The sequence below is a fragment of the Pleurodeles waltl genome, chromosome 4_2 (assembly GCF_031143425.1).
Source record: "Pleurodeles waltl isolate 20211129_DDA chromosome 4_2, aPleWal1.hap1.20221129, whole genome shotgun sequence".
Classification (NCBI taxonomy): Eukaryota; Metazoa; Chordata; class Amphibia; order Caudata; family Salamandridae; genus Pleurodeles; species Pleurodeles waltl.
In genome coordinates, this window is record NC_090443.1 from 142,466,033 (window position 1) to 142,482,325 (window position 16,293).

Below are 16,293 nucleotides of genomic sequence, written 5' to 3' on the forward strand. Positions count from 1 at the left end.
CCTTAGTTTCCTGTCACCAGCTCTTTGATGATCTTACTATATTATCTCCCTCAGAAGTTTTGTCTTCTCATGTGGCTTTTTTTGCGGATCTCAAGGAGCTTTTTATTAAATCTCCTACAACCCAAAAGAAATCCTCTGTATCTAATTGCAAATGGTTTGATAAGGAGTGTCGGGAGGCCAAGAGCCTTCAGTCTAAAGCTCTAAAGCTAAAGTGCCGGGACGCCATCCTACAAGCAAGAAGAAACTATGGCGGTCATTCTGACCCTGGCGGTCAAAGACCGCCAGGGCGGAGGACCGCGGGAGCACCGCCGACAGGCCGGCGGTGCTCCAATGGGGATTCCGACCGCGGCGGTAAAGCCGCGGTCGGACCGGCAACACTGGCGGGCTCCCGCCAGTGTACCGCCGCCCCATTGAATCCTCCAAGGCGGCGCAGCTTGCTGCGCCGCCGAGGGGATTCCGACCCCCCCTACCGCCATCCAGATCCCGGCGGTCCGACCGCCGGGATCCGGATGGCGGTAGGGGGGGTCGCGGGGCCCCTGGGGGCCCCTGCAGTGCCCATGCCACTGGCATGGGCATTGCAGGGGCCCCCGTAAGAGGGCCCCTAAATGTATTTCACTGTCTGCTGCGCAGACAGTGAAATACGCGACGGGTGCAACTGCACCCGTCGCACAGCTTCCACTCCGCCGGCTCGATTCCGAGCCGGCTTCATCGTGGAAGCCTCTTTCCCGCTGGGCTGGCGGGCGGCCTGAAGGCGACCGCCCGCCAGCCCAGCGGGAAAGTGGCGGGCGGCCTGAAGGCGACCGCCCGCCAGCCCAGCGGGAAAGTCAGAATTACCGCCGCGGTCTTTCGACCGCGGAACGGTAACCTGACGGCGGGACTTTGGCGGGCGGCCTCCGCCGCCCGCCAAGGTCAGAATGAGGGCCTATGTTTCTACATGCAAGGTATCTAAACTCAAACATGAGGAAAACCTATGGGAGCGCCTGGCGAAGGCGGCCAGTGCGCGTGATGCCAAACTTTTTTGGACTTTGGTTTCACGCAGAGATCCTGCCCTTTCATTTATTCCTGAGTGCCACATTGATGCAGAAACTTGGCTCTCCCATTTTGGGGAACTGTATGGATCATGCCCGGATCCGGACAATACATCTACGCCCTATATGGCGCCGAACTTTGGGGCCATTGCAACCTGGCGAATTTAGCAACGGCAGAAAACCAATTCTTGAAACGGTTGCTAAAAGTTCCCTCTAGCACTCCATCTTTGCCCATCCGAATGGATCTAAACCTTTTTTCTATCTCGCAGATTGCCGCCTTAAGGCCCTTGTTATTCTGGATCCGGCTTTAGTCAACAAACGCCCTCTCTCCATTTCGATGCGGGCTTCTTGAATTGGTGGGCCGTAATACTATCATCAAAACCAAATAGTGTGCTTATGTCAAACAATCCTTAATTCATCTTGGCTTAGGGTCCTATTGGTTGGATTCATCTTCCATCCCCAAAAATGCTGTGCAGTCATTGAAAGATGCTTTTTGGCACAATGTCCAGATTGTGCAATTTACTAAGATTGCCCCGTTGTCTATGTCTGATAGTTATTTATCAATCAAATGCCATTATGAATTTGAGCCCTTCATGGATGTAGCATTATCCCCATTTGCACGAGCTCTTTTTATCAGATTTAGAATAGGGTCGCTTCCTTTGTGCTCTTTAACGTACAAATGGCCTAGTTCCACCAGTAGATCCAAGTCCTGTCCGATGGGTTGTAAAAGTGAAGAGTCGGTCTCACATGTTCTTTTTCATTGCCATGCATACCACAAACAAAGAGCCCTTTGGATTGTTCCGCTTTGTAAATATATAGGTGCTAGGTCTTATCGTCATACTGAGAGAATTTTAAAATCAGACTCATCTGTCCAGATAGTTTTATCAGTGGCAAAATTTCTCGAATCTATCTGGCGTTTTAGATTAGCAATTTTAAAGAATAAGATTGGGTAGCTAATTTTTACACTTATTTATGTATATTTATTGATTCTTTGATGTTTGATTTTAGTACTTAACTTTTAGCACAAAGATACGGTCTTACTATATTATTGAGTATTTATGGACACAGGGAATTGGCCTCTTGTTGCGTGGAACCTTTTATTATTAGGGGACATATATTTTGATTATTATACCTGGATCTGAACTTCTCCTAACTTTTTGAATTTTCCATTGTGCTTATACTTCTAGTGTTTTTCTTAATTTCATTTTTTTTTTATGTATGTATTGTATTTTTATGGTGTTTTTACTTACCGAAATAAAGTTAAATGATGATGATGATGATATTTTGTGTTTGTAACACGTGTTGCTGTAGATAACGATGCTCTGCACAGCAGTATTCCCTACAAGTGGTGGCTAGAGTGTAGATGATGCAACTGTCTGAAATAAAATTCTTAGGACTGACTGGCAGGCGTTCATAGTCTGCTGGTGGGCTAAAATATCCACACAATAGTGAATAGTAAAGGTGTGTGGGGTTGACAAAGTGGCTGCCTTACATTTATCAGCCGTCAAGCTATTGCCAAGCAAGGCCATGGTCGCTGCTTTCTTGTGTACTGAGTGTGCCTTGTGTTAATAGGGATGGTTTTTTTTTTTAGTTTTATGGTTGCACGTTTGGATGCCCTTGACTATGAATTTGGCAATACTGAAGTTGTGAATAGGTTTGTCCTATTTGCAGGTTTTGCAAAGGCTGCCAATAACCGATCAGACCTACGGAAGGGCATGGCCCTGTTGATGTAATACATGAGAGTGTGTTTAACATCTATGGTGTGAAGGGCTCTCTCTGCTACGGAGTTAGTTGGGGGAAGAAGAAAGGCATTTCGATAGTCTGGTTGAGTGGAAAGGGGAAAGCACGCTAGGGAGGAAACTTTGTGTTGGTTTTGAGAACAACCCAGTCCTCGTGGGCCTGAATGGAAGGAGTGGGAGGGCCCGCATCTTACTATTCTACCTGAGAGATGCTGTGGCTATAAGAAAAACTACATTCCAGGAGAGGAGTTGTAAGGTGCAAGAATGCAAGCCGTTTAAGGGTAAGTGGGACTCTGTAAAGCAGGACATGTAGGAATTTGGCTCTGTATATACTATATAACAATGAGATTTAGTGTGCACAGTCCAGGGGTTCCCCAAGAGACTTGACAGAGGCAATAATAGATAATACTAATGCTCTACTTGTGGTAGTGTGGTCGAGAAGTTAGGCTTATCAGAGGGTAGTGTTAAGCATTTGTTGCACACACACAAGCAATAAGTGAAAACACACACTCAATGTCTTTAACTCCAGGCCAGTAGGTTTTTTATATAGACAAATATTGTTTTGTTAATTTATTTTTAGAACCATAAGATTCAGATTGAAGGTAAGTACATTAAATGAAAGGTGCTTTGCATAGTAAAACTTAGAACTTTGAACCAAAACAGCAATGTACAGTTTTTCATAAAATGGCTATAAGCTATTTTAAAAGTGGACACTGCAATTTTCAACAGTTCCTGGGGGAGTTCAGTACAGTTTAGTTATTACGGTAAGTAAAGCACTTACAAGTTGTCTCTGGGGCATAGGTAGCCCACTGTTGGGGGTTCAAGTTAACCCCACACACCCAGCACCAGCAACACAGGGTTGGTCAGGTGCAGAGATCAAAGAGGAGCCAAAATAACATGGGCGCCTATGGAGACAGGGGGTGCTCCGGTTCGGTCTGCTGGTAGGTAGGTACCCACGTCCTTGGAGGGCAGACAAGGGGGGTTTATTAGAGCAATGGGGGCGCAGGAGGGGGGAGCAAGTAGGCACACAACATACGCCCTCAGCGACACAGGGGCGGATGGATACAGTGGGCAAACAGGTCGTTGGGTGTTCAATAGGTTTCAATGGAGGGGCCCGGGGGCACTCAGATGCTGCAGGCAGGGCACGTGGGGGCTTCTCGGGCCACCCACCGACTGGGCAAGGGTGAGGGCCGCCTGCTGGTCACTGCTGCACCGATGGTCGGTTTCTCACAGGCCTGGAGGCTGCGGGTGCAGTGCTTCTTCAGAAGTCGGATATCTTCGTTCTGGACGGTCACGGTCAGGGGGGTCCCCGGGATTCCCTTTGCAGGCGTCGGGTGGACACGTCATCTGAGTCACCTGGGGATCCTCTCTGGGTCGTGGGTTTCTCTGGACACGGGCCAGGGGTGTTGTTTGAGAGTGGTGGGGACTCATGCTTCTGGAGTGAGGTGGGAGTCCCTTTAAAGATGGTTTCTTCTTTTCTTGGTTGGACAGGTCCTCTGTCCAAAGGAGTTCTTGATCCTTTTTAGTTGCAGGGCAGTCCTCTGAGTCGGCAGAGGTCGCTGATCCCGCAGGATGTGTCGCTGGTGCAGGTTCTTTGAAGTTAGGAGACAGGCCGGTAGGGCTGGGGCCAAAGCAGTTGTCGTCTTCCTTCTTCTCTGCGGGGTTTTTCAGCTAGGCAGTCCTTCTTTGTAGGTCATCAGGAATCTATAATCCTGAGTTCAGGGTTGCCCCTAAATATTGAATTTAGGGGTGTGTTAGGGTCACAGGGCAGAAGCCAATAGCTACAGTCCTTGGGGTGGCTACACCCTCCTTGAGCTCCCCCCCTTTGGGGAGGGGAGCATATCCTTAGCCCTATTGGGCTAAATCCTCCAAAACAAGATGGAGGATTTTCCAAGGAAGGGGTCACTTCAGCTCTGGTCACCTTTGGGATGGACCTGGCTGAGGGTGTGACTCCTCCTTGTTTTTCTCATTATCTCCCCGGACTTCCCGCCAAAAGTGGGGCTGTGTCCGGGGTGCGGGCATCTCCACTAGTTGGAGTGCACTGGGGCATTGTAACACGAAGCCTGAGCCTTTGAGACTCACTGCTAGGTTTTATGTGAAGCACCTCCACCCAGTGCAGGCTTTGTTTCTGGCCCCAGACAGCACAAAGGCTCTCATCCCAGGGGGTCAGAAACTCGTCTCTCAGTGGCAGGCTGGCACAGACCAGTCAGTCCTGCACTGAAGTATTCGGTAAAATATAGGGGGCATCTCTAAGATGCCCTTTGTGTGCATTTTTTAAAAATAAATCCATCACTGCCATCACTGTGGGTTTATTATTCTGAGAAGTTTGATGCCAAACTTCCCAGTGTTCAGTGTAGCCATTATGGAACTGTGGAGTTTGTTTTGACAAACTCTCAGACCATATACTTAATATGGCCACACTGTATTTACCATGTCTAAGAATGGACTTAGACGCTGTAAGGGCATGTTGCTCATGCAGCTATGCCCTCACCAGTGGTATAGAGCACCCTGCCTTAGGGCTTTAAGGCCTGCTAGAGGGGTGACTTACCTATGCCACAGGCAGTATTTTGTGTGCATGGCATCCTCAGGGGGATGCCATGTCGACTTTGCCTTTCTCTCCCCACCAACACACACAATCTGCAATGGCAGTGTGCATGTGTTAGGTGAGGGGTCCCTTAGGGTGGCACAACACATGCCTCAGCCCTTAGGGACCTTCCCTGGTCACAGGGCCCTTGGTACAACTAGCACCTTTTACAAGGGACTTATCTGTGTGCCAGGGGTGTGCCAATTGTGGAAACAATGGTACATTTTTAGTGAAAGAACACTGGTGCTGGAGCCTGGTTAGCAGGGTCCCAGCATACTCTCAGTCAAGTCAGCATCAATATCAGGCAAAAAGTGGGAGGGTAACTGCAACAAGGAGCCATTTTCCTACACTGTGGCTACAAGGAAAACTACATTCCACAAGAGAGGTTGTAAGGTGCAAGAATGCAAGCCATTTAAGGGTAAGGGGGACTCTGTAAGGCATGACAATTTTGAGGCCCTTCGTGAAGGCCTTAACCAAATGGATGCAAATATGGAGGAATGCTCCTGTTTCTGTACATATGTGGTCACAGCCATTAGGTGCAGCTGTACAGAAGAGTAGGCGAGGTCTGACTTTTGTAGATGGAGAAGTTAACAAAAAGGTGTCCTGGACACTGGGTTTAAGACGGTCCATGTTATTGGAGATGCGATATTGGAGGAACCTTTCCTATATGGAGCATAGTAGGCCTGCGTAGTAGGCATACAAGATTTTCACAGAATGTCTATGTATACTTTTGGGAGTCTGAACTTTAAAACCTCGGGTGCCAGATCACTAGATTGAGCTGCCTGCGACTGTGTTTCTTATCTGGTTTCGGTTGTGTGTCAGAAGGTGTGGCCTGTAAGGGAACTTCTCAGTGAGAGGAGCCATGCAGACCATAAAAGGTAGTACTAAGAGATTAAACTTGCTGAAACCCACGTGAGTGCTTTTACTCAGATCTGAACTGAGGTATAGCAACTGTTTGCAAGTGGGTCTCAAGGAAAAGGTGATACCCAGTCCACACACTGCCTTATAAGCTAGCCTTCCACAAACACTCCAGAAGAATGCTAGGTGAGATGTGTGAAAGGCAGTGAAACAGACGTCCTGTGGGGCTATGTGGCCGCCCCCCACCACTGTTCAATAAAATAACAATCACCTATGAGGGAGGATAATCTAAAAAAAGGTTCATGTTTCAAAGCCTATATAAAGCATTTGCAGCTAGAATGCAAGAGAGCTGAACACTGTACCCTTAGAAAATTTCATAGATGACTGGTACATTACATCAGGAACGTGTATTGTTATTCTCTGTAGTCTCTCCTGGCTTGTAAACAGGTAACGGAGGAGTTCTGTATACTAAAGAAGATATGGAGTAAACATTTTAACAGAGTACTAGTCATGTCCCATGAAAGTGTATTAACCCCCTTTGTGCTGTGAAGGTAACGGTTACGACAAGTGGCACATCACTGCCGGGCAGGGATGGCAGCGGAAGTGCTTCCTCTGCCTCCCCCCACCTTCCCTTGAGTCCAGGGTGGTGTGCTTCACATGCACCCCAAACCATTTTCTTACCACAATGACCTGCAAACCTCCAACTTTGCTTGAAAACACGCATTTTCCCTATATTTTTGTGATGGAACCTTATGGAATCCACAGGAATCCACCAAATTCCTACCTCCCAACACTGTCGAATTTATACCGAGAAAAATTCTGCATCACGTGTCAGCATAAAAACTGTTTTTTTCAAACTACCCTCTCAATTTTTTCATGTTTTTGTCCCTTTCCAGTCACAGGCACTTAGTGAGTTATCATTTTTATCAGGAGGGGAATGCAGGGTGGTCCTAAATTTGTGCTGGTGCGGTGATCCCATACAGAAATGCGAGGAAAATGTGATTTTTTTAAGATACATTCGAGGTTTACAGGGGTTTCTGGATAAGAAAACACTGGGGGATCAAAGCAAGTCACACCTCCCAGGACTCCCTCGGGTGTCTAGTGTCAGAAATGTTTTTTTTTTTTTTAGGTTTCTCTAGATGGCTGCTGAGCTAAGGACCAAAAACGCGGGTGCCCCCCTTGCAAAAACAAGTGTTTTTTTAATAGATAATTTTGAAGTGTCCATGTTGTGTTTTGGACCCTTCCCTGCCCCGGGAACTAAGCCCATCCACACAAGTGAGGTGCCATTTTCATCGGACAAATACTGGGTGGAAGGAAGTTTATGGCTCCCCTCAGATTCCAGAATGTTGCAGCACCGAAATATGAGGAAAAAGGGTTTTTAGCCAAATTTTGAGATTTGCAAAGGATTCTGGGTAACAGAACCCAGTGAGAGCCTCACAAGTCACCCCATCCTGGATTCCCCTAGGTGTCTAGTTTTCAGAAATGCACAGGTTTGGTAGGTTTTCCTAGTTCCCGGCTGAGCTAGAGGCCAAAATCCACTGCTAGGCACTTTGCAAAAAACATGTTAGCTTTCAATGTAAAAATGTGATGTGTCCATGTTGTGTTTTGGAGTGTTTCAAGTCGCAGGTACTAGGGTCTACCCACACAAGTGAGGTACCATTTTTATAGGGAGACTTGGGGGGGCGGGAACACAGAATAGAAGAACAAGTGTTATTGCCGATTGTTTTTCTCTACATTTTTTCCTTCCAAATCTAAGATAGTGTGTAAGAAAGAAGTCTATTTGAGAAAAGCCCTGTATTTCACATGCTAGTATAGGGACCCCCGAATTCAGAGATGTGCAAATACCCACTGCTTCTAAACTCCTTATGTTGTGCCTATTTTGGAAATACAAATGTATGCTTGATACCTATTTTATTTTTCACTCTATATTTTACCAAATTAATTGCTCTATACCTGGTATACAATGAAAACCCATTTCAAGGTGCAGCTCATTTATTGGCTCCTGGTACTTTGGGTTCCTGATGAACCTACAAGCCCTATTACAACCCTATATCTCTGCAACCAGAAGGGTCCAGCAGATGTAGTGGTATATTGCTTTAAAAAAATCTACCATAGTAGGAAAAGTTACAGAGGAAAAGGTAGACATAAATGGCTGTTTTTTTCAACTCAATTTCAATATTTTTTATTCAACTGTTACTTTCTATAGGAAAACCTTGGAGGATCTACACAAATTACCCCTTGCTGAATTCCGAATTTTGTCTCCTTTTCGGAAATGTTTAGCTGCCTGGGATCCACCATTGGTTTCACACCCATTTCTATCACTAACTGGAAGGAGGCTGAAAGCACCAAAAAAAGTAAAAATGGGATATGTCCCAGTAAAATGCCACTGTGTTACAAAAGTTGTTTTTCTGATTCAAGTCTGCCTGTTCCTGAAAGGTGGGAAGATGGTGATTTTTAGCACCGCAAGCCCTTTGTTGTTGCCATTTGCATGGACAAAAACATATGCTTTCTTCAGCAGCACTTTTTTCCCAAATAAACTACATTTTACTTGTAAACTCTGGGTACTTTAGAATGCCTAGGATGCTGGAAAAAAGGATGCAAATTTGGCTTGGATAGCTTATGTGGGCAAAACGTTATGAGGGCCTGAGTGCGAACTACCCAAATAGCCAAAAAAAAGGATTGGCACAGGAGAAGGTGGAAAAGGCCTGGCAGCGAAGTGGTTAAACTGCAGAATCCCATATAATGCGAGATACCATTACAGCTACTGATGTGGGGTAGGAGGACATTGTCCCCAATTTAAGAAGTCGACCTCATCCCACACCATCATTGTAGCCCGTATACAAGGCAAAGGCAAGAGGTCAGCCTTACTAATCTACAATGATATGATCATGCCGACAGACATATGGAAGAAGACTGGCTTGTACCAGGCAAGGTGCCAACGTGTAACACGTTCTGAACTCATTCTTACAGATTTGTGTTTATTTTAATTCTGCATTTAAGTTTTGTAAATTCTCAGAGCCTTTGATAGGGGTGATGGCTGGGCAACACCTCAACATCTAAGCCCTGTAACAGAGGGAAAGGTAACATTATCCCTGGTAAAGGAATTGCTCAAAGGGTCCTCTTCAATATTCAAACAGGTAAACACATATGCACACTATTGGCCTGTGCCACTGCAGGCAGCAGCTGACGGCAACAAATGGCAAAAATGTAGCTTATGAGATACTGATCATGACTTATAACAAGGCTGAAAGAACTGCTATCAGCAGGGTCCTCATGGCAATCGTACATCAAGAGTTATGGCTAGAAACATTATGACTCATGCAGTAGGCCAGGACTGGATAGTGAATGTTACTTTCACTTGGATAGTCCTGTTAAGCAATTCTAAAGACATTGTTCTATCTGAGTGTAAGAAAGGAAGATGCATGCCAGAACCTTATCAGCCAATGTCTAGTTGTCATAAAAACAAGACCACAACTACCAGCAATTAGCAGATAAACAGTCAATGGATTAAGATCCCCAGGCATAAGCATTAACATTGCTTTATTTGCATTTCTGATGACAAACACAAAGGATTGTTGCCAGCTACTAAGGTTGAGAATTAATCGTCTGATAGCACCAGGTGACGCTAGGGTGCTTTGTGATATTTTGCTTTGGCTTTGGGGATACCAATAACAATGCCCTTTGATTCTTCCTGTGGAGGAAGAGGATTTAATTTGCCTGTTAAACGCTCCCGTTGGGGTAAGCTAGCTTTTTCTTGTACTGAATCTCCTAAGGCTTCCTGCCACCGCAGCCTTGGCAATCTTCTCAGTTTCATTGCAAAATGGTGTCGTTCCTATTCATTTTGACTGGTGCTTCTATTTATTTTTACTCCTAGTCAGGAAACTTTACTTTTGTTTAAAAAATGAATGTTAAATTAAAAATCACTATCTTAAAAGGCATTTGAAACCTTGCAACCATAAGAGTTCAACAACAAAAAAATGTGTGCTTCTAGAAACCCTTTTGTCAGTACGCCCCTATGGTAAAATAGAGCTCTTTACTTCATTCTAATATTCGACCTACTTTATTGAGATTCTATGAGCCCCTTTCAAGATACAAAAATGTCACTGTAGCTCAGTTGCTCTTTTAAGATCTGGAGAGCTTTCTGCTGAATACTATGTACTACTATACACTGCCTAGTGATCCTGCTTGGCCCATTACTCACGCTCAGCTGAACATTCTGTGATGTTAATTCCTCTGCTTTCTTTTCTAGCGATGAGACCCATACTTTGCGCTTTTGTCGACAACGTGAGGCAGCAGCTCTGTTTCTCTCCAAGAAGCGCTGGCGACGTTCATCTGCATCTTCCTCAGTGACCCTTCTTCTTCTACCACCAGTGCTGGCTGTGGGCTGAGCTGGAGAGACCTGATTGTGGCAGGAAGATAAACATTATGGAGTTGCTGATGGAAGACTAGTGAAACCGCTTATAAGATAATTCATAATTCATGTTCCACTGAATGAGTGTGAGGTTTAACAGTAAAGCTGTAGAAGCGTAAACAAACGTTAAGAGACACAGACACTGAATACTGTAACACCATGTAGGAGAAGAGCATTAAGGCTGGATTTAAACAGAACCTTTAAATAATATGTTATATTAGTAGTCGAGGTGTACTTCAGACCTGTGGCTGTGCTGGGGATGGCGCATCAGGATGCTGCATCAAGACCTGGCCTTGCTCGGGATGATGGGTTATCATCGTACTCGCAGATGACATCATCATACCACCATTGAGAGTCGATGACACCTGCTGGTTTAGTGTTGCTTTAAGACGCTGTAATAACAGAGTATGTTATTAAAGGAAAACGACTATACTACTTAAGAGTGTTAAATATTCTCATTCCCATTTCCTAAATCTTCTAAGTGAATATTAACCACTTTCCACTATACTTCTAAAAATTCCTAATCTCATAAAATGAAACTGCAGACTGGTGGATGTCTAGGTGCTACCATGTTAGATGGTAATCAATATGCCGATATCTTCAAAGAGCATATGTGCCAGGTTACTGTACACATGAACCCAGTCAAAAACACTGTTGTGCGAGACTGTTAATCAATTTAGTGCTCTTGCTTTGATGTAGCCATCTTAAGACTTTTTTTCAGAAAATCGATCAAGACACCGATAACACATGTATTAAAAAGCATAGTGAAGTTTTGTATCAAGCATCACAAAGAAAATTTCCTACAACCTAATTTGCACAAAATACAAATGAAAATATTTCATATTAATACTAAAGATCAGCATACAATTCTCAGATAACATTTTTGAAAATGTATATTAATAAAGGAACTCATTGTGTGCTTATGATAATAATTCAAAGCTTGCATTCAACAACATACTTTGGCACTCAGCAGGCTACCACCATTGTATGCTGGGCTAGGTTAAATTTTAACTGTTGGCATATTCATTCCAAAACACATCAATTTTTATCCCCCTTACTTTTTCTAACCACCCAGGCATTTGGATACGAGTAGCCTTGATCCTGTATCGGTGTCCCTCACAAGCTACCTGAAATGCACATTCCAAAGGCTGCTACTCCTTTAATGTATTATAATACTGAAGTTCAATTTCTGTCTATCCCTTGGCCATGCTTTCCTTTGCATCCCATTCCATCTCCTTTTCTTGCATTTACACCTAATGACTGACATCTATTTACTTTTCTGCTGTCTGGTACCTTCTGTTTGCCACTTGTTCAATTTGCTAAGCATACACTGCTCTTCCGTCCACCAATGTGCCTTCTGTTGCACTTTCATTGTCCAACTGCTCTTACTAAGCTACTTTTTATTGAGCTTCAATTCCTAACCAGCTTTTTACTGCATTTCCAATAACCCATTACTCTTCTGTTTAATGTTTAATCCACAATGTACCTCTTGCTCCATTTCAGTATACCAAAACTCCCTTCTCTGCCTCACCCCAAGTCTTCTTGAATGGGTAAAAGGTAGTATGCTGAGTTAGCTAGATAAGTTTAATTCATGCACCAATTACTTTCGCAAGGAGACAGAATTAAGTTCTAACAAGAGCGGTGGCTAACTTGGGTCAGCAAGGACTTTATTCATGCCAGACTTTCAGGAAATAAGACATGGATGACATCGTCAAAGGACAAACGCTGATCACTGTGGCACATCACTCCAACAAATATTACAAGACAATGTGTACTAGCAGTATGGAGAATTAGGTGCTCCCTTTTGAATTTCCTATCAGCAGAGAACCAACATGTAAAGACTATGCAGAAAGTGACTATTTGGATAAAGAAATCCCTCCTAAACCAATCCCTTTTCAGTGAGTAACTTGCAGGTACAAAGTGGGTTAGGATGACGGGAAAATTAATGTTTCTCAAATGCTTCTATCACTTTTCTTAAGAACTCACCATTTTTGCATCTGAATGCAATGAAAAACCTGAAGGGGATATGTGGCCACCACCGCTGCTCATGATTGGAGGACCTGGAATCCCAGGAATGTTGGGCACCATGGACAAAGGCCTAGCCAGCTGCAAATATCAGAGACTGGGTTGAATGTTAAATAAGTTCAGATGTATTTACAATTTAACAACAATTCCACGCAGAAGAGTTTAAAATTCACTGTAATCCTATCAAAATAAAGAGGTACCAAGAAAAAACCTAGTACAAGATCATGAAAAATCATTTTAGATGTAAGTTTGCATTTCAATGGCTACATGCACCACAATACTGCCATCCCAACATCAACATCTAAGTTACACCCCCAAGTTAAAAGAGAAGCATTCATCCACATGTTATTCCCCATTTAGAGATATTGAGTAGTAAGTCAGACTATCTTTATCAATACAAAATTAGATGTGTGTTTTACACTTGTGAAGCCTGAGCAAGGGAATGGGGTAGCTATAATGTCCTCTCTAACATATTGCCGTGGTACAAAAACTGAAAAACTAGAAGTAGGGACAATTGTGTCCAATTCATCTAAACTGAAGGTCTCTTTCAATATCGGTGCAAACTGTGGCAAGTAAAACCACAGAAACAGTGCATAATTGAAGTTCCTAAGCCTCGTCATGTGGAATAACATTAACACATTATGCCCCATTCTCAGTTTTTACATTGGAATGTAGTGCAAATTGTGCAGCCCTTAAATATCATAGCCAGGGTTATCTGTAGTTTCCATGTGTGCAATTTGTGGACCACAATGAAGGCCTAGGAAAACAAAGAAAGGATATAACAAAGGATTAAGGGTGATAGTATATGGCATTTACGAATGGTGTGGGGAAGAGATTACAAAGCTGCCTAATGAGCCTCGGGGGACAGGTCATAAAGTAGGGTAGATCACAACAGGCCTTTGCCATCATCATATAAGACACTGGAACAAATCTGTCGAAACATGAATATGAAACACTGACATCCTTGAAAAATGACAAGCAAATTATAATCAGAACTACTGCCAAGAGAGGTTAACATCATTCTAAATTTTGTGGATTATAACACGGAAGTCAACAGCCAATTGAACAACCCTAGTTGCTATTGGAAGATACATCTACTGACTTACAGTAAATGAAAAGTAACTATAAAAATTTAAAAATGGTACCACAATGGGACATTTAATTATGACGCATACTTGTACTTAGAAAAAGAACATCCAATAATAACAGCAATATATTTCCTCCCAAAGATACATACCACCACCCCGGAGGCATATAATCTTGGACACAGGAGCTTTTACTCAGCATTTTTGACAATTTGTGGATAATTTCCCCTTACTTTGTTGCTACATTCCTGTCATTTACTAATGACATTCTGCTAAGAGAATTCGATATCCGCTGGGAAATTGGCTTTAAACTCATAACAATGGATACAAAGGCATTATACACATGTACAGCCCACAAAGATGATCTGGAGGTCATAGGCAGGGCAACTGCAATTATGCAGTTGTGGCGATCTTCGCATAATTACAGAGCTGCCGCATTTGCCACATAATCCATCATCTGCTGCATAATCTGCTGATTTTAACAAAATAAATTGTTTCTAGCTCAAACGGTTCAAAAGTCACTAAAAATGCAGCAATACGTATTGTCTCACAGAGGAAGGCTCTTTACAAAGCTGGACTGGTTACCTTTCTGTTGCTTATTGCTATATTTGGATGTTAAACTGACACTACAGGGGTGCAATAATGATGTTATATATATATATATATATACATATATATATATATTGCTGCGTTCGGACATAATTTACTTAACCTGCTGCATAATTTGGCTCTGTCCTGCCGCATAATTCCAGTGGCCCGGGACATAGGCAGTTTTCTCAACATCCGATAAGACAACTATATTATGCACAATGAGATGCTCTTGCCACTGGTGGTTGATGCAGAGGCAATGCATCCTGTAGGTGTAGTTTCATCAGAGCCATGTGCTAACACACTGAATGACACAGCTGCTTCATGTTAGAAGAAGAGGAGGCTGAGACATTGTCAGATCCATTTAAGATCTCTGGTTTGTAGCAGTGGAAATGTAGGGTTGCAGGCAAATTAAAAATGATTAGCCCCGAGTGGATCACACATCTTTTGGAGGCTCCCAGTTTCCTAAGGCGCCATTGCTGGGCTACATCAGGCCTGAAAAAAAGCACATAATTGCATAAGGAGTAGGAGGCAGGGCTCGTAATGTGGAGCTGCCTTTGTGGTTAGGATTGGGAAGCAATTACGGACAAACCAGCTGATTCCTTGTGAAAGCTCTATTGGAGGATGCTGTTGGATGACTCCATACCAACTGGAAATAGGATGGAAATGGTGCTCAGATTCTCAGAAAGCTGATTAACTGAGTATGCAGTAAGAACTTTATTTCAGGTGGGGTTATTATTGTACTTCAACCCCCAGACAAAGGAACTAGCCTGGTAATTCAGACTTCCTGTCCAATGAAACAAAGTGTTATACATAGCTAGATATAAGAAATACTGTCAACTACAGGACCGCAAACCAAAAATGCACCCGGATCATCAGAGTAACAAGGAATCTGTACTCAGACAAAATTAGAGATATCGCACGGAATTGTTGCAAGTATGTTGAAGAAACACACAGACAAGCAGAATGATTAGGAACAGGGCTTAATATGTGTTGATCATATAGACAAAGATCCCACCAGAAACAGATGTATTAGATGGTCAGCGCAGATCACCATAGCTCAACTGCCCTATAGGAAACCCTCATAATCTTGACATTCTGTGAAGTGTTAAGACTCTATTTAAAGGAAAAGCAGAACCCTGCCTTTTGTATTATTTCGTTTTGTTTTTTTTTAAATATAACTCGGCCTGTTGAATAACAACACTAATATTTCTAACCCAAATGGCACGCTGTTGCACATATATACCAGTGAGTGCCTATTATAGTGAGGTTCCCTCCAGGGGCCTGGTACTCAGAATGGACTCAATAAGAGTAGTCCATTGGTGACATAAAGAAAGGAAATTATTCAGCAAAGGAAGCAAAAAGCATCACCTAAAACTAATAAGGCAAGAAGCTGTTATCCCTTATTTTTGAAAAAGCAGAAAGTAGAGTCTCAACATGACGTCCAACATTTAAATATAGTTGAGGCTCCAGTGACACTGAAGAAGTGGAGGGAGGCTCTTTGGTATTCTGCTGCACAGGCTCTACCTTTTGCCTTCCCCTGTCTGATCCGTATATTTTGGTGAGGCAAGGGGAAGATGGAGGCAAAAGGTGTATTAGGACACTGTCATGTTAATAGCACCAAATACACATGGAACAATCTACTGAACTAGTTCAAATGAAAAGGTGTACAGACATCAGAAGGAAGACAGGAGATTTGGAAATTAGAACCTGCTGATCTAATCTCTGCTTTGTAGGTATTTCTATAAAAGCAAGTGAAACATCCACAAAATCTGAATTTACTCATCGGTGAAAATGAATGTTCTGCCTGAAATCAACGGTGACTTGAAAATTATAAGAGCAGGGTCCCTCCTGGCGCCTACTGGTAGCGTTAATACCCCTTTTAACGATCCTATTGACCTGTGCAGGCTTAAGGACTATAAACAAATTCTCCAGTGGGCTATCAAGTTACATTCTATCAAAACTATTAAAGGTT

The 16,293-nt window shown here is 43.4% G+C and overlaps 1 protein-coding gene across 5 annotated transcripts in view; it reads right to left on the reverse strand.

Annotated features, from left to right (window-relative positions):
• Positions 1–16,293, reverse strand: part of LOC138292399 (cyclic AMP-dependent transcription factor ATF-7-like) — a 679,599-nt gene that overhangs the window by 44,023 nt on the left and 619,283 nt on the right. For all 5 annotated transcript variants that reach the window (XM_069230978.1, XM_069230982.1, XM_069230981.1 and 2 more), the window contains 3 exons: positions 12,607–12,726; positions 10,863–11,012; positions 10,411–10,608 (listed from right to left, as the gene is read on the reverse strand). In XM_069230978.1, coding sequence (XP_069087079.1) covers positions 10,411–10,608; positions 10,863–11,012; positions 12,607–12,726 — 468 coding nt within the window. The remainder of the gene's footprint in view (positions 1–10,410; positions 10,609–10,862; positions 11,013–12,606; positions 12,727–16,293) is intronic.